This window comes from Nothobranchius furzeri, chromosome 14 (genome assembly GCF_043380555.1).
Source record: "Nothobranchius furzeri strain GRZ-AD chromosome 14, NfurGRZ-RIMD1, whole genome shotgun sequence".
In the NCBI taxonomy this organism is placed as follows: Eukaryota; Metazoa; Chordata; class Actinopteri; order Cyprinodontiformes; family Nothobranchiidae; genus Nothobranchius; species Nothobranchius furzeri.
The window spans coordinates 59,779,232-59,801,674 of NC_091754.1; the positions used below are offsets into that span (position 1 = coordinate 59,779,232).

The following is a 22,443-nucleotide window of genomic DNA, read 5'->3' on the forward strand; positions in this document are numbered from 1 at the left end:
GCAACAATATTCAAGGGCTCCATCATCACGACCCAAGGATCACCATAATGTGGTCACATACAGAATATTTTACTGTAATATGCAGTAAATATACTCAATACTTGAATGCCTGACAACACGTAACCCGCCCAGAGTAACCTTTGACCCACCTCGTGTGGACTGACCAATGAGGAGAGGGTCTTAACTTGAGGCCCTCTCTTCATTGGTCAGTCTGCATGAGACTGACTCTCAACTGACGTTCAGTCGTAGGCAGCGAAGCGTCTCTGTGCAGTGCAAAAGCCCGGGTGGACAGTTTGTTTAATGTAGGGTGACCATATTTCCATTTCCAAACAAGAGGACAGGGGATCTGTGCCTATGACGTCACACTATGGCAACACCACACAAACCATGTTGGGACCCATTTTTTGTAAGAACTAAATTAATATCAGATTCTACCAATTAAAGGGCTCTAAAACAATTCATATGTAAATATTTTGCATATTTAATGCAAAATCTAATTTTTCTGCTTTAGTGCTGCAACAAGGTTTTATTAATAATAAATTATTATACCTTTTGTTTTACTACAGCATCGGTAAGCTTCCTGTGCACAGATTATTAAGGATGCTTGTTTCAGCTGTGAGATTAGACGATAGGATCAATGATAAAATAAGTTGTCCCACACTCCATGGAAACTTTCAGAGAATCCACAAATAGTGGCTTTCAAATGATTTTGTTACTTTTTGCAAGTTTAGAAAAGAAGCAGATGAGACAGCATGTCTGATAATTTAGTTTTTCGTCTGATAATATTAGAGCATGTCAGTAATGTCTGAGGGGCTTTTACAAACACCATATAACTAACACTACTGGAGAGGGCATGAATTACACAGAGGCTTCTGGGGAGCCCAGTTATGGGGGGGCGGCATTTTGCCTTGGCCCCCAAAATGTCTTGAAACGGCCCTGGGTGTGTGACTGAGTTTTGAAGGTGATCTGAATTGTATCAGATGTATAAATATGACATGTGTATAACTTATTGTTTTTTACTGGTAAAAACGTGTCGTGGAGATAAATCTACCTACATTTGACTTTTCAACACTTTGTTTTGTTTTCTTGTTTTTATTTAACTATTTTCCTGTCCTGTCTGTCTCTCATCTTCCTGCATCTCCTCATAATTCTCCAGAAAATCTGTTGCCTGGATTCTTACCTTTTCACCTCATCAGTTACTTTTGAGCAGATCAAAGGGATCTCCTGACCGCAAAGCGCAGAGCACGTTTTCGATGCTGCGTGAGGTGACATCACCACAGCACAGGTGATGAGCTCCGCAGTAGCGAGCTTCAGGCACAAATAAGACAGAAAATAGAGAACATGTGCAGACAAGAACGATCGTGTGCTAATTATAGTTTTTTGGTTTTGCCACTTTGAGAATGGACCGTGCGCTGGAAGCAGCTGCCTGGATCGCTGCGCAACAATGCGGAACCGGTTCGCAGCAGCGCAAGTCTGCAGGCTCTCCCTCGCGCTGATCTGCGGCTCTCCCTCGCGCTGATCTGCGGCTCTCCCTCGCGCTGATCTGACTTGCTCTGGTCTGCGCGCAACGGCAGGCGGGAAGGGGGGGGGGGCGCTTTTGGAAGAGTTGTGCGACACAACGAATCGATGACGCAATTCGTTGCCAACGCTTTTAGTAATCGATTTTCATCGAATTTATCGATTCGTTGTTGCAGCCCTAGCTGCATGTGCTGTACGCCGCGCAGGCTTGGTGTCGATGCAGATTTGGCTTGAAGGAGTTCCACCTGCAAATGCATTTTGTGCCTTGGGGTGGAATTTTACCGCTGTTGTTCTGAAGTGCTAAAAGGACAAATAGAAACCGAGAGAAAAAATGTTCAGTAAGAAAAGGAATGAGTGTAAGTTATTTAAGAAAGGATAAATGAAGCCGGGGATGCCTTGGGGAGAGACAAAGTGGGAGGCAGAGCGAGATGGATGATAGGTTTGTGAGATGGAAAAGAAACAGAACCTGCAGAGAGGCAGAAAATAAAGGTGAAATTGAAAGGATAGGAGGAAAATTGAAATGAGGAGAGAGGTGGAGTGGTTGTAATATGGTTTCAGGTACTTGTGCAGCAGCTGTGAATTGCCAGATGAGCTTGGAACAAGCATGTGTCACACACAGCCCGAGGCAATAAAGTCCATCAAACCCGAAAGGCTAGAAATCCATCAGCCTGGTCCACGCCTGGCATCACCAGGCTCCCTGGGCTACCCTCGTGAGGGGGATCGCTCTAAGACACACGCTAACAACGCACGTCTCCAGAATGATAATTATAAGGTGTTAGATTGGTTTTGTCAGGCTGTTAGCATTCACTGTTAAAACTCCATTTAGTGACCACGCTAGCTGTAAACATGCAGTGGCATTAAAATCTCTATTAAAACCTTTAATTATACGAATGCATATGTGGCCACTCACCTAAACACATTATTAATGACGCATAAATGACTCTATGCAGACGTATTGTGACACATACTGAGCTCACATTTATGGAACATTTGATATTTAAGTACATTTACGGTAAAGGGACTCAATTAGAATGCAGCTGTTTAAAGCTTTTGTAAACCTTTTTATTCCATTTTTTACAAGAAGGAGTGCTTGTGTGTGTCTGAATCGTAGCGAAGCTCCTGTAATGAGTCCACCTCTGGGCACAAATCAATGCCATTGCTGTTTAAGACACCAATTTGGAGCTCCAATAGTTAGTAAATCACATGGTTGACCCTTTGATCTCTTTAATTATCCAATAGGATAAAAGAGAGGGATCCTTTGGTTGCTTAGAAAAGCAGAGCGTTGTCAGGTGGTGGCAGCGCTGCTGAAACGAGCTGGATAGTCACAGAAACACCAAGCATCACCACTGGCAACGTGGGAGTCTCCGCTCTTTTATATTAAGCATACCGTGTCTGTCATATATATCCATCGGTGGTCTTTGTGGACCGGCACTGAAGAATGAGGCTGTACGAGTAAATCTGACCCGTCAGCGTGTAGAGACGATGTCGTGGTTGCGTGGGTGACCTGACCTGAATAATGTATGTGTCCTCAGACGTGGCTAAAAAGTGAGTTCTCCTCTCAAAAGCAGCCGTCTGTGCGCCGTGTGAACGCCAGTGCGGTAATTACATTCGCCGTTAGAGGACTGTGGGTACATCTCGCTGCTTTATCCATTCTGTAGACATGCTTCTTTACTCAAGGCTAGCATCAAGGATTCCTTTTCACGTATATAATGAAGTAAATAATGCGCGGCTTTGTTGGTGTGCATGTTTTGTAAATGCGTGAGCATGAAAAGGGAACTGTTTTTGAAGAGTTCAGCTTGTCACCCACTTCCATGACGGGCTCCGTTTAGTCCTGACCGTGTGCTGCATACAAAGAGCTCCCCCTCCTCTCCAGGCCTTTGGCACCACGCATCATTTCTCTTCTCAGACTTTACTGGTTCCTCTTTCATTAGAGCCGTCTGATAAATTAATTACTATAAATGGAGAGGGATATTAATTTGGATTAACCTCCCGATATCTCCCCAAGACCTGCTCAATTTATTCTTATCTAAAATTAAATAAAAGATCAATATCTTAATTGAGAATCCTTGTAAACATGTCTGCTTTGTGGACATGTGACAGATTGTCTCCACATCACTTTTATTTTGACACATTGGAGTGATTCGGGCATGAATTATGATCTACTAATACAACAGTACACCAGGTTTTGAATGACAGAAGCAATTTAAACGTAGAGATGGACAGATTATTATTTTTTCCACCAGTGTCGAACATTAACCATAAGGAAATGAGACATTTCATATTAAATTCTTATCCAGAGCAAGATTTTTAAAGCCTGACAGGGGAATACGGTGCATCAGACACATACTTTATTACATAAAGTTGTTCTATGTGCAGAGTCTGATTAAATAAGCTTGATTTTGAGAAGGAGGATGGTTGTGGAAAAGTCTGGAAAACCAGTGGCAGCATTGCAAACATGTTTTTCCTTAATCCTGAACTGGTCATGTGTGTTGTTTAGTTTATTTAGAGGCATTCTTACACTCATTAGTGTTGTTGTGAAGTTTCATAATCATAATAGGATCATAATAGGCCAGAGGTGTGTAGATAATCTAGGTGGGGCGAGGCAAGGTGGGATCATGAACTTAGTAATTACCTGTGGCCTAAAGGCATCACGGAGCATCAGTCAGGGTTACCTAAAGGAGAAAATCCTTCAGCTGCTGTTGAAGACGAACCCAACATGACGCTTTTTTCTCTATTATTAACTTAAAGGGACTTGACCGAGTTTTGAATTTTTATGCTCGTGATCGCCCCCTCAGGCCAAAAGCGTAACGGCAGTTTCAATAGTAGGCTCGTGCACGAGGCGCGCATGCTGTACGTGCACACTCCTTAACGAAAATAACAGCTGAGACAGTCCCGTGTGTGTGTGTGTGTGTGTGTGTGTGTGTGTGTGTGTGTGTGTGTGTGTGTGTTTGTGTGTGTGTGTGTGTGTGTGTGTGGCCTGGAGGACAGGAGAACACTCAGCTAATTAAATACTGTGGTTCTGTACCTTTCTCTTCAGCACAGCCGACAAAGGTTTATGATGGGTCAGTCCTCCTGCATGCTCAGATCATTCCCTTCCCTTGCTTGAAAAATTGTTCCAAAATGAAAGTTGAACCCACATCTTTTTTATCTGTGAATTCAATGCCGTTCGGCGAGTCTCAAATAAAAATTTGGGCATCTTACTGTAAAAAAATATACCATTAATGTAAAAAATAAACTCTAAATAAACTATGTTCACATCCAGAATCAAACCCAGGTCTTCTGCACGAGAGTCAGACATCTTACTAGGTGAGCTAAAGCGCCAGTGACGTCTTTTGTATCTGTAACTTTTATATCCTTGATGACAGCCGAAACAATGTCAAACCAAAGAACGGTTCTGAGTGAAAATGGCTATTTTGTTGCTAATTAGCAGGAAATATCTAGAAGAAAGTTCTACAGAAAGTAGCTAAGGGTCCTCAGAAATGTAGCTAGCTTTGTCACTAGGCGTTAGGAACAGCGACAAAGTGGCACTGCCTCTCTCTCTGCTGCTAAAGCTACGGATAGCAAATGCTACGGGCGATGCCTGAGCGTGAACGCGCATGAAGCAGCCTGCTCGACCCGAGCATCTCTCTTTTTCTGTGATTTTACAGAAAAACAGGCAATCACAGTAAAAATGCCAGGGCTCATTCTACAGGACCAGGGCATTGCAGGAGAATGTATGAAGAAGACATTTATTATTTCTATACATGTTTTGGCTGTCAAACTTCCATAATGTCCCTTTAAAACGAAGTTGTAACTTTGCACGGATAACGTTTAAAGCTTAAGCATCCATGATAGGAGATGTGTGATGTCAACAACCTAAATGATTAATTTTTATTAGTGGGGACGCCGCATGTATTGGTTTCATTTTATATCGGTATCGGAAACTAAGAGTTAGACAGTACCAGATATCAGTAAAAAAGCCTTATTTAGATACATGAGGAATAAAGAGCTTTGTTCCTGCATCTCTAATAGGTGGTACCCAAGGAGCCATATGTGACCCCAGTGACTCGCAGCCTGTCTCGCCACCTACCTCAGAGTGAGAATACTTATTATGGTGTTCACTCAGGCTCTGGAGAGAGTTGGGAGTTGTTTCAGATGAGTGAAATTTGCTTTTGGACCTGTTCTGAGTTTGATACAGGGTATCCGCGGGTCCTTAAAAAGTCTTAAAAAGTCTTAAATTAGCTTTTCCAAATTTAAGGCCTTAAAAATCCTTAAAAATGATTAATAATCCTTAAATACAGTTTCCAAAGGTCTTAAATTACCAAAGACCCAATTAATAAGACTCTTTTATTTCTTTTTTTTTTTTTTGTTGTGAATTTCTAGTTTGTGTTCAGCATTTTTTGTGTATGACATTTGCATAAGTGGAACCGTACACATTCAGTTGGTTGTGAAAAGGGGGCTATTTTTAGATGAGCACATTAGCTGGTTAAGCTAGTGGGAGCTTGCGCCATGGGGAAGTGCAAGTTTAATGGCATCTAGATGGCTAATCCCACGTTCGCAACGTGGTTAGCACCGGTTCCAGGCAATAGCTGGAAATTATAATTAAATTATTAAATTTAATTGAAAAAAAAAAGCTTAAATTTGGTCAAAGTGGCCTTAAAAAAGGTCTTAAAAGGTCTTAAATTTGACTCCCTTAAGCCTGCAGATACCCTGTTGTTAGTTTGACTTCCTCCTCCTTAGAATTTCTCTCTGATTCTCTAAACCGAGATCCGTCTGACTGTTGTCTTCATGTTTATCACTGTTCCACACAACCCAACATAACGGTCACTCCTAAAGATTACCCGGCAGAGCAGAGCTCGTTCTTTTTGATAACCGATTCTGAAAGCAGAAAATGATCCCAAACAAGAACACTTTTATTCTCCTTTTGCACAAAATTTCCCTCGCGTTTCCTCTAACCTACAACCACTTCCTGTTCTCTGAGTCAACCACACAGGTCGACGTCAACCACTGACATGGCACTCATTCTCTTTCTCCATCTGTCGCTCTGTTCTTTTGTTACTCTTTACCTCTCTGGACCCCTCTCGCTCCACCTGCTTCTTGCTTCCTCTAACTGGTGCAATATCAGCTCAGATACAGCCTTCAGCTTTGACTGTTTCTAAACGCTGAGCTTTTGGGCTTATTTTCTGGTGCTTTTTCACTCCATACATTACCTTCAAATATGTCTGCTGTCATTCGCCATATTAAAGTAGAAACTGACAAAGGGAAGTGAAACTCGTCAGCAGCTGGAGTCAAATCAAATCAAAGATACTTTATTAATCCCAGAGGGAAATTAGAGTTTCAGTACACACAATTCAGAGACCAGACATACATGGGGAAGACACATGACAAGAATTGGTGACTGTGGTCATTCGCAACCCTGAGTCGCGCTACCTTAATAGAGATAAGAGGGTTACATGAGGATTGGTTCAGGTGGAGGGAAAAAAAGAGGCACTTCAGAGTTACCCTCCACAGGGAGGGCAGATTTGCTCTGCAAAAAAACACCTCAGACAGACATGCAACAGACTTCAGACAACACAAGTGTCCACTAGGTGGGGAGGTGGGTTGGGACTGTCCCCACTTCAGTTCCTGCAGCCACAATAAGCAGCACATGTCACCTCAGTGTGGATGGGTGAGGAGCATTGAGGGTTGGAGGGTTGCAGTGACCCTGGAACGTTTCATCGACCTTCCCGCAGTCCCGCCCAGGCTGGGAAAGGAGGCAGTTGAGTTGCCGTAGCGACGGCACATTACACATATCTTCTGAGGGGGAGTTTTCGTTGTAGCCTTGCTGGCTCAACGGCGCCAGATTCCTATTAGAACTTGTTTTGGGGCCAGACAGAGATAATTTCCTCTCTGTCTTACAGTTTGTTGGTCCTCAACCTCTCAAAATCCCAATAATGGACATTAACCTATCCCAATCCGTGCTTATTGGCAGTAAAGGTGAAAGGTCGAAGGTGGAGAGACGGGTGGTAAATGGTTCAGTTTGGGTTTTGGAAAGTTTTCGCTGGATAGGAAAAGTTAACAGAAAATTTGGGTTGGGTTGTTTTGTCACTTCGTAAAATAACCAAAAACCAAAATGGTGTTTTTTTGGGATGCTCCCATCCGATCACGCCATCGAAAACCGGGCCAGACCACGTATTCTTGAAAGGATCCGAATTGGGGGAAATTAATCGGATTTAAACTTTTAAAACAACAAACGTGACTTTTTTAATGAATCCTGAGATAGAGATTTCCTAATTGAATAAAATGGCTCATTTTTCACTTCAATCATTAATTTGTTTCTTGTACAAAAACAACACCGTATCTTCACACAGTTTACGGCAGGCAAGGACTCGGACACCAAGTGCCGCTGTTAGCAAGCCTGCTAACACAGAGCTAACGTGTCTCCTCAGGAGAGCTAAACTATCTGCAGCTTGGTGGTGTTTTAAACCGGACAGCAAAGGCAGCGCTACAGACACTTGTGTGCATAATGAGCGTTCAGCATGCTGGAAAGGAAACAGCTCCATGGTTCGCTGCCTTCAAACAGCAACTTTCGCTGTCGGCTTTTCCCTTCAGGCTTCAACAAAGCAATTCACCGGCCTCCATTAATCCCCAGTTTACCTCTAAGAGTCACAGCTCACAGTGAAGTCAGACAAAAAGGCCGAGCTAGCCGACAGAGAAATTTACGCTAATAAACAAAGAGAAAATGCCAACAGACTGCAAAACATCTGGGTTTCTCGTTTTCCTGCACAGGAGCTGCGCCCTAGAGCTACAGGTGTTACGCAGAGAACAGTTACCCTGCCTGCCGAAGGCTCCGCCTGCCTGCTCCGTCACATGAACATGCGCTGCTCACAGCTGCATATTGAGGGAGTAAACAACATAAAATAAGAGCAACGCTGCTACTTTTAAGTATATTCACTAAAGTTTTTCATCGATGTACTTCCTAAATGAAAGTGAAATGCGATACATATCATGATACAGGGAGGCAATACGATATATTGCGATGCATATTAGCAATATTTTAAGACTGAATTTATTGTAGGAAAATTCAAAAAGAGTTCAAAGTGATGCGTAACATGTTTAGCATGAAGTATCTGAATCATAATAAACAGGGATGTGTATTTTTGAAATTCTGGCGATACGATACGATCACGATACAGGGGAGACGATACGAAATATCATGATATATTGCGATACATTCCGTCAGACGTTACAAGCAATTTTTTTTTCAGCATTTATTGTAAGAATGTTGAATAAACAGTCCAAACTGATACGTAACATGTTTAACATGAGGTATCTGAACCATGATGGAGGCAGTTACATTTCAATGGTGGAAACAAAACCCGCTGCACACTGCTGCCAACTAGCGGGTGGCGATTGAATTGCACAAAACGAAAAGAAAATGCACACATGTTTGCATGTAAATTCTTTCAAGAATTAGATACACGGCTTTTGAAAATCGATGTAATAATCGCAGGAAAAAATATCACTATATATTGCCTTATCGATATTTCCGATACACGGCTTTTGAATATCGATATAATATTGCTCGGGAAAAAATCACGATATATTGCCATATCGATATTTTCTTACATCCCTAATAATATAGGGATTTACATTTCAGCGGTGGAAACAAAACCCTTTGCACACTGCTGCCAACTACTGGTCAGTGTTTGAATTGCACCAAAACAAAGGAAATTATTCAAATGTTGACATTTAAATTCTTCCCAAAAATATTAAATGTCATGATATATTGCCATATCGATATTTCTTACATTCCTATTGTCAATCGCCTCACCAACATCTCCCAAAGGCACCTTCCAACCCATGAGGACATCACTGCAAAGGGTCTGGTCACCCAAATCCCAACATTTATGTAGAAAATATCCAGCAAGGTAAAAAGACGGAGGCATTGGGAAGTTTTGGACGTGTTTCTTCTTATTTTAATGCGTTCCTGACCCCCCACCCCCATTTTTCTTTCTTCTTATTTCAATGCTTTTCTGAAAAGTATCGGCAGATACTCAAAATCAAATGACTGAATCGGATCGAGAGCAAAAAAAACGTGATTGGAACATCCAAAGTAGTTTTATAAAGGCTGAAACCAAACCAACTGCCTCACCTTTAGTTATTGGTGGCTGTAAATTTGAAGTAGGATCAATAAACTAGAATATTTTTTCTAAATAAATGCACATCAGGTAAAAATTTTGTTACTAAGCACTTATTGTGTGGTTCCATCTGATTTTAGCTCTCTCCCTCAGATTGGGACTCGTTATCCAGCCCTCCACTTTAAAATTTTCAGTCATTTGCTTTTCTTTGGCGTATGTTTCAAGTTGGTTTGGTGTTGAACACGATGTGTTCTTACACCTGTTCAGGGTCTGCTGCTAAATATCTGTTTACTTTTTAATGGAGCTACAGCAGGGCCGGTGACGAATATACAGGAAGTAGCATCCTGACCAGTCACAAGCTTGCTGTGTCCGTAACCCGTCGGAGAGCCCGTCGGAAAGCCCTTTTGCCGACGCATGATAGCGTTGCGTGTCTCCGCACCGACGCAGATGGAGAAGGATAAAGCTTGGTTTATGCTTGACGCATTTACTTTCCGCTTGGTGATGCAGCTCGCGGATGGAACGTGCTTCACAACTTGCAGCGTTTATGGTTCATGCGGATCGTCTCTGCGGTGAGCCAATATTCTCCCAAACTGTAGGGGGCAGCATGGAGCTCTACGGCATGCATCCAACACTACACCGTAGTAGAAGTAAAAATTACTGTTGTTTACAACATGGCATTCCAGCATTTTTAACAGCGTCCTCGTCTTTTCCGACAGTGCGAGCTATTTCTCTCCAAGAATTATTAACAACATGTTGATCACGGTGATCTTTGAGAGCTGAATCATACAAATGTCTGTATTTACGAAACTCTGCCATACTAGTTCTTGCCAGTCCGCCATGTTTTTCCGCGTCCGACCGTCCGCGTGGTTAGAACATTTCCTAGGTGCGCGGTGCGGAAAGTTTGGGCCGTGCGGAGGCGCGGTGGAGGGGCGTGGTTGTTAAAATGACGCAATTTTGCCGTGTGGAGCCGTGCGGACCTCGCGGACGCGTCAAGCGTAAACCAAGCTTAAGTCAGCCTTTAGGTTCCCTGTGGCCAAAGAAACGGACAACACTGCAGCACAGCTTATGCTAGCTTAGCGTAATCTAGTGGTCTTGTCCATCAGCTTGAGTTGGAAATATTCCCACACTTTGGAAACGTTTAGGTGTTTTCGCTTGGTGTCGTCATGCCCCTCGCCATCGTTCTGTTGCTCGCTGTAGCTGTTTCTGCTGTTGGAGCTGCAGGACGAGCACTCTCGCTGTGTCACATAACCAGAAGGTCACACTGGAGGGAGATTGTATAGCCAGGCATCAATTCAATTAATATAAATCTATCATTTTTAATAATTGATTTAAGTAAATGATTCCAGGATTTGTTTCAGCCCTAACTCGAACTCCTCAGTTTTGAACCAATCAAACAAATCTGACCAGATTGTCTAGAATAAATATATTTTAGAGTTCAGCCTCTGAACCTTAAAATGAGCTTTAGCCGTCTACTTTACCTGCTTTTGATGAACTCATTTATTCTAAAGTGATGCTCGCCTTTTCATAAATAGACAAAAAGATAACACAATGTTTTCCACGCAGTTCATGGTTTCCTTCCTGCAACGTCAAACATTTTCACACGAGTTTCCCAGATGGATCGGCTCGTGTAAGAGTGAATTTCCTGACAGATTACATTTGTGTGATGAATGCACCACCTTGGCTAAATGGAGCAACTCAAATGTTCCTGCAGGTTTGTTTTTGTAAGAATTCCTCCCTTTTTACACCACATCGGGTCACTTTGGTTTCTTTTCCTCTGAATTAGCCCTCAAGTCAACATTGTGGTGTAAAATGTTTGTTTTTTGAAAACTGCAGCAACAACCCTGGAAGTGAGTGATTTGTGATGTAGCCCCTCGGTAGACCCACTCTTTTGTTTCATACGCAGTAAGAGAAATAAGGGGTTGACCCGTGCTGCTGAGGGACTGGAGTTTGAGTGATTTACTGAAGTCTTTCAGAAAAGGATGGAGGAGCATTGACCGCACGGTGCTGAGAGAAAAACGAGCTGCGAGTAAAGAAATGTGATGTAAAAGCTGAAGCTAAAGGAGGGCGGTGCAGGAGGACGCCACATGAGCAGAAGTTTGTGGTCATTTAGTCCCTTAGAAACAAAGAGGACTGGTGCTGGGTGGGTGTGTGTGTGTGTGTGTGTGTGTGCGCGTGTGCGTGTGCGCAGGACAACAGGGAGCCAAATCGATGTGCATTTCAAATCATTCCTGCTCTTCAATAATTTGTGTCCGACTCTCTGGCATCTACAAAGGAAGAGGTGAAACGGAGACAGTGACACGGTGAGAGTGTAAGGAAAGAAACGTGGGGGCTTCTGGTTTGACAGCGCCCCGAGCTGAAACACGCCTTCGCCTTGGCTTCAATTATTAACGCGGTACTTGACTTTGCGTTGGGTTCTGCCTGTACATTACCTCTCTCCCGTCTGCCTGAGATTAAACCCTCTGATGAGATTACAGCGTTCTCTCAGAGGCACCATTTTAAACGGTTCACACACGTTGTATTTACAAATGCACTAAATAGTCTGCTGCCCCCCCCACTCATGCTGCTGTTCTGTTTCAGTGGGTTTATGAGTTAGTTTGTGATGATTCCCAGAGATGGACAATTACCCGGTGCTGGTTCTGCTGGTTTCCAGTAACAACACACAGTGGCTGATTTGTGGATTCCTGTCCAGCTTCATCTCCCGTCTATATGTCTGCGCAGTAAAGTGTAACAGCCAAACATCTGTCTTGCTCCACATTTCATTAGCCTCCTGACACCAGCAGAACACCGCCGGGTTGTTTCCACTGAGAAAACCAATTCACAAACAGCACCGATCCCTGCTCTGGGAGCTCTGCAAGTGGTTCTGCGTGCTTATTGGTGTGTGCGTGCATCGCTATGGCTGCTTGACTCCCGGGCGTGTTAAACGTGTACGGTCATGCAGATGAGACGGCTGAACTTGGGTCTGTTTCTCTCTTTCCAGCTGACCGAGATTGTGTATTTACTGCAGAGACGGTTTCAGGGATCAGTGTATTCACACCTGATGAGCTAATATGCTACACGCTAATTACCAACGCCTGGTGGTTCAAGTCCATTTTGTTTATATAGCACTCATCACAAAGTGCTTCACGTAGAGCAAAACAAATGTCATGAAATCGTAACGATAAAAATAAAGTCATAAAGTTATAAAATGTCGTAAAACAAATGAAAGATGATTACAAGAGTTAAAATTAAGATGCTGCTCTGTAGACCTGAGCTGGAACCAGTGTTATTAGAATGAGCTCATAAATAGTAGTAGGTGGTTTATGTTACGTCACCGGCAGGAGGTGTTAAAATGTGAAGGAGCGGGTAACATAAGAATTGCGACAGTGGATTTAAAATGGGTTTAATTGTGATAAAAGTTTGTAAAAACAAATGCAAACAGATGGCAAGCATTATAGATAATGCAACACACACAAACTCTCGAAAAGGTTAACATTAAAAGACGAATGATCAACTATTAAAACACCTGGTTAAAACTGCAACGAAGGTGTTTAAAACCGAAGTCAATCATATTTCCACAAACGAAGTTAACCTTTAAAACAAACGAACACAAGATCCACAGGATCACTCAAGAGTTTAAACTTAAAAGTTAAACTCATCAAAACAAAGGAACGAACGAACAAACGAAGGGGTTAAAACAAAACGAATCATGGAGGACAGCAGAACCCCTGCACTGCTGCCTCCCAGACTGCTGAAGGCACAGCCTTTTTATCCAGGTGTGGGTCATCAGAAGGATTCAGATCAGCTGTGCTCCTCAGCAGCCTGGAAGAGAGGAGGAGGAGGAGGGGCGGTGTCAGGCTGATTCACCGGGGCTGGGTGATCCTGGCTTCTGCATCCCAATGGCCAGGCTGGTAGCCGTAACAGCCTGTATTTGTGTAGCGCCTTCTTAGGGTTCTACAACCCCCCAAGGCGCTTCACAACACAATCAGTCATTCACCCATTCACACACACATTCACACGCTGATGGTGATGAGCTACGATGTAGCCACTGCTGCCCTGGGGCGCTCTGACAGAGGCGAGGCTGCCAAACTCAGGCGCCACCGCTGCCTCCGACCACCACCAGCAGGCACGGTGGGTTAAGCGTCTTGCCCAAGGACACAACAGCAGCATTCTTTAATGGGAGCCGGGATCGAACCTGCAACCTTCCGATCACTGGACAACCTGCTCGACCTCCTGAGCCTCAACAGGACACAACGCCATTTCAGAGCCATCACCGTCACTTTGTCTCCTGCTAGTCGAAACGACCTCTTCAGGGTCTCGCCATCAAAACCCCACTGTGGGTTTGGCCGGTAGTTCGGAAACAGAGTCTGAGTAAGGTTTAGCATTAAATTCCCCCCAGGGGGTGGTTGTAATTTGATGTGGTCAAAGCGGTGAGCAGCTGTCGGCCTCTTAGTCACAGCAGTCGGCACCAACAGCTGCTCTGGCCTCATCTTTATGCTTCACCCGCAGCGTTAAAGAAGGAAGGACTGTTGACGTTCACACCAGTAGAAGGTCTAATGAACAGAGAGGAGTGTGTAGGTTATTAACTCAGAGGGGAGATAGTTTAACAACCAGTGGAGGCAAAGAGCCTCTGAGTCTCGTTGACAATGCAGCTGGTCTTTGTGAGCAGGATGTTTCTTCATGCTTTAGGTTTTTGCAGAGAAACTGTTGAAAATGTCCAAGTGTTGTCAGATGATTGACTCGGGCAGTAGACGCAGGCTAATAATAGATCTAAACTTTCTTTCTCTTTGGTTTCGGCGTCCTAAATTAACTATTGTGTTGTTGTAAAGCTGGCATAGAGCTCCGGGAGTTGACGTCACTTCTCCCGGCATGCAACAGTTCAAATCGAATGGCGCCATATTGGCAGGCAGAAGCCCGCAGCTGGACTATTTGTTATTGTCAGAAAACTCAATCAGACAGGAAATATGGTAGATTCCTGTTGTGCCCCAGGATGCAGAACAGACACGGACGACATAAGGAATGAGCCATCTACAGGATTCCCCAAGATCCGGAGCGCCGCAAACATTGGATCATTGTAATAAAGCGCGCTAGTGACCGGGCTAAAATGAAACTGTGGGATCCCGAGAGTAAAGGTTTTCACTTATGCAGCGACCGCTTCATATCAGGTACTTAAACCAACGTTTCCTCAACTGTGTATGGTATTTATTTTAAATGCTTTCATTACGATTCTTAGTGGGCTTCCTAAACTTATTTTGGCGTGGCTTTTTCTGTCTTATTACTCATAGCAACAAGTAAACATCACGTAAAACGGTGCCTCGTGAGTTCTGCGTGCTGCCGTTTACGTGTTTTATGATCACAGCAATTAACCGGCTAAGCTGTATTTAATTTTTAAGCAATGGTTGATCAATTGTCAGATCACACATAAAAAGCACTTTGGATTGCTATTATCTGTCTCACCGAGACAGATCTCAGACAGATCCTGAGACGCTCCTGCCTGGCATTTTTATTTTATTCACGGAAAAAAATCAGACTAGTGATTTCTCTTGGCATTCAGTTTATACATTCAAACAGCACAGCACTCTATTTAAACTACTTACATGTAAATCTATGTTATTTGTGTTTTTGTTTAATTAGTTTTATAAATTATAAATGTCAGGGCATCTCATATCCGTAAGAAGTCCGCTCCGACAGCTTCTGGCGTTTTTAAAAAGTATCCCAGGGGCACGGTAAGGGTCGGAGATGTTTAGTCTATTTAATTTTTGACTATATAAAACGATTTATTCGGTTTTAAAGTGTGACGTAAACTCCGACGAAGTAAAATCCAAGCCGATCCTGTTCATTTTGTTTACCTTTGTTGCCTGCCAACATGGCATCTACTCTCTGAGAGTCACGTGACGTCCGGAGCTCTATAGTGTGAAAAACAAACAGAAAGTGGGACTGGTCATTGTTTTGTTAAACTCTAAAATTACCCATGAAGCAAAAAAAAAAAAAAAGTTTTTTCATGTAGATTCTACTTTTTAATGTTTTACTCTAAATTTTTATTTTTTTTTCCAGAAAAGCTTGTTTTTCTTTTTTAATCTGCTTATTCAGTCATGAAATACCATTTAAGTCTGACAGCAGCACTCTATAAGTAGCTTCATGTAATTTCTAGATTAAATAAGGCTTTAGATTAAATAAGTTAGGATTAAATAAGTTATATAATTCCTGATAATTAACAAAAACTAGCTGTAATAAACCTTTTTAGCTCTAATCGTCCACATTCTGTCTAAACCAACTGAGTTGTGATAATTACACTCATCTTCTGCTTCCAGCCCTCCGGGGCCTCCTTATGTTGTCGTGTTGGACACTCCTCACTTCTCCTCCTCTGCTCTCCTGCCAAACAGTCGGATGCTGTTATTTTTTCCGTCTCTCACCCATCTCCTGCTAGTCTCGCTCTCATCATTGCAGTTTGATTCAGCAGAGCCGATGACTGCGTTACCTTTAATGTGAGCTAAAATAAACAGCTGGAGCTGTGTAAGGTTTAAAGAAGATCACAAGTTCTGTTTTTGTCGTTTAAATCAACCCCCATCACGTCTGGGCACCTCCTGTTCTGATGCAGCTCGCTGACATACAGGATTTTCTCGGTACGTGCTTCTGATGCGTGCGGAGTTTTTTCCTATGTAAGTCGTCGTCTTCCTCCACTTATCCAGGTCCGGGTTGCGGGTGCAGCATCCCAACTAGGGAGCTCCAGACCGTCCTCTCCCCAGCCACCTCCACCAGCTCCTCCGGCAGTACCCCAAGGCGTTCCCGGACCAGATTGGAGGCGTAACCTCTCCAACGTGGCCAGAGTCGACCCGGGGGCCTCCTGCCGGCAGGACATGCCCGAAACACCTCCCCGGGGAGGCGTCCAGGAGGCATCCTGACCAGATGCCCAAACCACCTCAACTGACTCCTTTCGATCCGGAGGAGCAGCAGTTCTACTCCGAGTCCCCTTGTCCACAGGGGATGCACCCGGTGGGATATATGCTGGATTCTTGGAAGGAGTGGAAGATCATATGCCTCAGCCAGCTGTCCATTGAGGACATCGAAGACATGTGGATATTCGGCCTGATGATTGCTGGATTTCTCCTGATTGAAGTGGGAGGATATCTGGTTTTCTGGAAATTTGGGAAGACGGGAGCGATTGGAGGGCGACCCGCACCCACAGAAAGCACCGTCCGTGTGGAGACTTCTCAGACTGGGACGTTACTCGAGGTGAATCGTAAGCTGGACAATGTTCTAGCTGCGATACCGGTATTAGTGCGCAAAATGGATGTCATCTCGGAGAGAGTCACCGGACGGTATGCACAGGTTAAAAAACCCAAAATTGGCTTCACTGAAGGACTGGAATGATCAGTTTAAAGACTGAAGGCAGAGAGGAAAATTATCTCTGCCTGACCCCAAAAAATTCTTATCTGAATCTGACGCCCTAGTAGCCTTGAGCTGCAAACAACTAAAACCCCCACGAAGGAATGTAGACAGATGCTGTGAAACACCCCCCCCCCCCCCCCCCCCCCCGCCTTCGGATTGGTGGATTTCAGCCTGGCGAGGTCATCAATCTGTAGGAGTCAATGTGCTCTTCGCTTCTCCCAAGATCTCCCTCCCACCTGTGACTGTACAGTAGATGAGCGCCGTAGATGGCTGCTCTTGCTGGGGGAAACAAGATCCCAGCCCCCCCGCCTTCCTATTGGAGTCTCATGTTATGTTGTGTTGTCTGAAGTCTGTTGCATATCTGTTGAGGTGTTTTCTTTTGCAGACCAAAGCTGCCCTCCTTGTGGATGGGAACTCTGAAGTGCCTTTTTTTCCCTCCACCTGAACCAATCCTCATGTAACCCTGTTATCTCTATTAACTCATTCACTGCCAGCCGTTTCCTGATCGCTAACGGCCTTCGCTGCCAGCGTTTCTCACCGTTTTTACAGTTTTTTTTAAGAGTCACAGAACGTTGCGCGCTAGCATGATGTCGATGCCAAAACAACCAAAACAAAGAGGAGACTCACCTCTTACATCAGGAAGAAGCCGTGTGTTTCGAGCGTTATCCGTTCTTTCATAATCCGTTGTCGAATTGTGATCGGCGGACGTTTTTCCGGTTCGCGCCTCACTTTTTTTACAGGAACGGCCCAAAACGATCTCCAAACACATGGATGGTCTGCTTCCTGATCATGTGATCTGTGACGTATGCGGATGAAGATCGGCTTCAGGGCTGAGATGTTTGTTCTCTCAGCGCGGGGGCTCGTTCTAATGCTCAAACAGTAAAAAAAATGCAAATGACGACTTTAGTCGTCATTGGCAGTGAACGGTTGGATCTAAAATGACGACTTTAGTCGTCAATGGCAGTGAATGAGTTAAGGTAGCGTGACTCAGGGTTGCGAATGACCACAGTCACCAATTCTTGTCATGTGTCTTGCCCATGTATGTCTGATCTCTGAATTGTGTGTACTGAAACTCTAATTTCCCTCTGGGATTAATAAAGTATTGTTTGACTGATTGATTGTTTGTTTCCTTAGGTAATGTACATGAATGTTTTATGCAAGAGTATAGTGGTGCCATGTGAGTATCCTCCTTCACTAAACCCATGTGGCTTGTGGGACCACCAAACAGCATGAGGGTCCAATTCAACCTTTTCCTGTGAGAGGCGCTACATAAAAGATTGTTTTCTTTCTTTCTTACATTTCTGCCAAGCAACATAATCCCCGTTTAAAGGTGTGTGAGGCTGAGTCTTCACCTGGGCCCGTTGGCGTGATGTAACGATGACGGGTGATCCTTGTGGCCAGCTGTCGACGCAACCTTTATTCTTCATGCTCCACATCAACACCTGCAATGCTTAATTTATGAAAGTCCAGCTTGTCAAAGTATACAGCGAGCCCTACTGGGGATGTATGAAAGGCCAGTGGTGGCACCCATCGGGGGGGTGGGGGGGTTGAAACTGCTAAGTGACACAAGTAGCCAACCTTTAGCTCGACAGCTGCTGGCAAACGGGAGAGAAACTCACCTAAACCTTATTTCCAGGATTCTTGTTGGTGGCGTAATCCAGAATGGATCAGAACAATGACACACATAATGCTGTTCTACCTTCTAGTATTTTCTATGTGTTGAACTGAAAAAGAGAGTCTTTTTATAACTACACAGCTCACCTGCTTAGAATACCACATTATGGCTTTAAACCATCTAATACATATATTTGGGTCCGAACACGTTGTGGAGCCTCTAGGATTACAGGGCTTCACTGTAAACTGGTAACAAACCTGCAGAAAATTAGCCTGGCAAGCCAGACTAAATAAATGTATTATTTAGTCTGGCCATGCTCCATTGACGGCTCTCGGTTGTGGGGCGGGTTCTACTGTTGTCTTTCAAATGATCTCCGCATTCCACTGGACAATGAATGTGACATACTCTTGTTTCACTCTGTTGCATCATCCCACCCACCAGGCATATAGAGTGCCTTGATTGGCCCACAAAGCGGATAAAGCTCTGTGATTTGTTCACTAAGCAGATAGAGCACTATGATTGGCCCACCATTATGGACCAATCACAGCTCTTTATGTGTTTGAAACCCCTCTAGAGAGTTGTGATTGGCTAGCCAGAGTCCTGGTAGGAGCTGTGGAGGTTCCAATGGAGCGTGCCTAGACCAAACTTTGCAAAGCAAGAATTTGGTCTAGTTCACTAGGCTAGCAGAAAATGGCAGTTTTCCTTCCAGATAGATTCGTGTAATGTTGATCATCAGCGTTCATAACCTGTGTGTGTAATATTCTGCACTCGTCACCCACTGTGTTGTCTCTGCCAGGTCTTCAGGAGCGGGGAAGGTATGGGGATCCGTCTGGACAGCGCTTCAGCCTTCCAGGGTGCTGTCATCTCGCCTCATTATGACTCGCTGCTGGTTAAAGTCATCGCCAGCGGAAAAGACCTGCACACCGCCTCGTCCAAAATGAGCCGGGCCCTGGCTGAGTTCAGAGTGCGGGGGGTCAAGGTAGGATAATTGACTGCGTGGTTTTAATAAGTTTGCTCGAAGCAAGGCTGTGTGTGTGTGTGTGTGTGTGTGAGTTATTATCATTGGAGTTATTGAATCCAGGTTATTGAAGGGTTGGATAATCTAGATTTTAAGGTGATGAAGGGCTTTTTTATAGTAAGAATTTATAGATCTGTGTTTTTGGGATGATTTTAAGTTTAGGTTTATTACAATGACATTAACCTCTGAGAGGAGCTTGTTAAATAACACATCATACAGTTTTAGTTTGTGGTGATTAAACTCCTAAAACACACCAGTGTGAAGTGGTCGTCAAGGTTTGGAACGTCTGGTTTATACAATGACTCGACGTAAAGTCGGAGTGGGTCTTTGTGTTAACCGTGCTGAGTGTTGTTCAGCTTGGGCCGCTACCTACCTACAGCTGTTTTATACGTTAACCACAACAGAAGGAGCTCAGACTGAGACGGCTGTCTAAAACACAAGATGTTAGGTTGGAGTGGTTTGTGTTGAGGCTACTGGTGATGCGCCATTGCTTAGGCTCGGCCCGGGTATTTCATTTGGGCTCTTTTTTTATCCTGCCGATGTTCAGTTGGACCACATGCCCCTGTGTTAAGTTATTTTCTAGTGTGTTTAGTTAGTTTGCTGCAGATCAGTGCAGACTTTTCCTGGTCTCCGAGGTTAAGAACAGATGTGACGTTTCTGCTGTTCTGTTTAAATTTAGTAAGTGACCCGGCCTTCCCACTGGAGGCATCATGCATGTTAGGGTTAGGAAACCCATGCATGGTTTCACCTGTAAGCCCCTTTCCCCCCGGCAGCGTTTCAGACGCCCAACAGCGGCAAAAGAGCTTCACACAGCTTGCCCTGCAAGGTCACAAAATCATGGGATAATTGGAAACCACGTGTGATTTCAGCAGTTCACGCGATAACGAGCATGATGGACGATGTTGGGAAAAAGGTCTGGAACTGGAAATCTGCACACAACTTTTATTTTGAAAGTTTCTAAATGCTTTACACTGCTTTCTTGTTTGACTTCCTGATCTGAACTGCTGAGTTTGAGGCGTTCTGGAAGTGCTGCATGTAAAAAAAATAGACCCAAATATCTCGCATTGCTAATTAGCATTAGCAATTGGAAACACACCCATCCACTTTAACGGCAGCTAATTGCTGCGCGTGCTTTGCGGCTGTTGCGCAGCACTTATGCGTCCAGTGGAAAGGCATGTTAGTTAATTAGTATTCCTCATGGCTGAATTCAGATGGATAAGCCTGCTGCAGATGTAACAATGGTTAAAATGACTATTATAATGTAGGAGCTTATTTCTTAATATTTAAAGGCCTGCTGCCCTACAGCAGCACCATTTTTAAAAAATGAATCATTTTAAAACCCCGAAACAGCCAGCAGTCACTTTTGTAGTCAGATTGGCCTCTGAAGTATTAACATTCTCTAAATAGTTGCTGAGACTGGACTGGATGTAAACCAGCAGCATCCTGTTTTGAGTTAAACTAATATAGATGGGTGCAGTTTAAGCTATTGATCAGAACAGAAGCCCTGGCTGGTGTTCAGATGCTTTCAATCCTCATTGTCTCGTATTGGTTTGACCAAGATGGATGTGAAAGGAAAATAAACAAACAAGGTGTTTGAGCCAAGGGCTGAATGAAAATCTATGGGAAGAAAGGCCTGGACAGCTGTTATTTATTTAGCAACGGTTCGTGTCTGAGCAGCAGTTTGAGCCCATCAGAACCACTGTGTTCACACTTGTGACACATTAAAAGCTATACGTTTCTTACTTGGTTCAAATAACTGTGATTGCTGTTGGACAGTAGTGTAGTCTGTCATAAGAGAGGCATTTCAGAGCTGACACCAACACATTTAGGAGTTTTCTCCTGAGCAGCAGAGCTGGCATCTAAAAGGGTCTTTAGTTTCAGATGTGAGGAGTTCACATCTCAGCTTCTGAAGCTCCTTGGTCCATTCATCACCTTTGTAAAGTTCACAAGGTTAAAAATGGTACAGTGTTAAAATGATTGATTACAAACGCACACTCACATTTCAATTGGCAATATTTACTTATTTTTGTCTGTGCTCCATTGGACGTCACCAAAGAAAAATTGGCAGAAAATAAAGTCAAACTTTGCGCGCGCACACACACACACACACGCACGCACGCACGCACGCACACAGGAAATCCCTAGTAATCAATGAGTTAATTGATCACCATCAGTGGGTGTCAGAGCTTTTAGTAACGTTGCTCATCAACATGTTAAAACGCCTAAAACCCCTACGTAAGAAATACAACTTCAATGCTTTAAGGATGAAATGAAGCTTGAGCTCCTTGTTGACACGAGTCGAGCTCCGGTTCTTGTCTGTGTGGAATGTGGATTGACATTTTAGCTCTGTTTATCTTCTGTGTAGTCAGTGTCCACGCATGTGCATATCTATCAGCATCACTGTTCGCACACATTCTCAACCTGTGTGTGTGTGTGTGCTTGCTCATGTGTGTGAAGCTGTAAAATGTCATGCAGTCAGCTGCAGACAGAGCCGGGAAGGGTGATTGACGGCAAAGTGACAGGACATGAGACAGAATGGTAAAGATGGATAGATAGAGGGGTGTGGGGGGAGTTGCCAAAAGGGCTATCAAGATGTAGAGCGTAAGATAAAATGACAAGGACGGTAGGCTTATGCATCGAGCCCAGTGCTCCCATGGATAGCTTCTGACAATAGTATTAGTAAATATCAGTGACAATAACACCATGCCTAAGTGGCTGTTAACTAAATGTGTTTTATCATGTGAGGCTTAAGTCAAAACAGCTAAAAACACAAAAAACACCTTTACACATTAGAAACACCTTTACACATTAGAAACACCTTTACACAT

At 43.8% G+C, this 22,443-nt stretch overlaps 1 protein-coding gene across 2 annotated transcripts in view; it reads left to right on the forward strand.

Moving 5' to 3' along the window:
• pcxb (pyruvate carboxylase b) overlaps positions 1 to 22,443 on the forward strand; it is a 471,382-nt gene that overhangs the window by 229,949 nt on the left and 218,990 nt on the right. For both annotated transcript variants that reach the window (XM_015952373.3, XM_015952374.3), the window contains exon 12: positions 19,394 to 19,576. In XM_015952373.3, the coding sequence (XP_015807859.3) occupies positions 19,394 to 19,576 (183 nt within the window). The remainder of the gene's footprint in view (positions 1 to 19,393; positions 19,577 to 22,443) is intronic.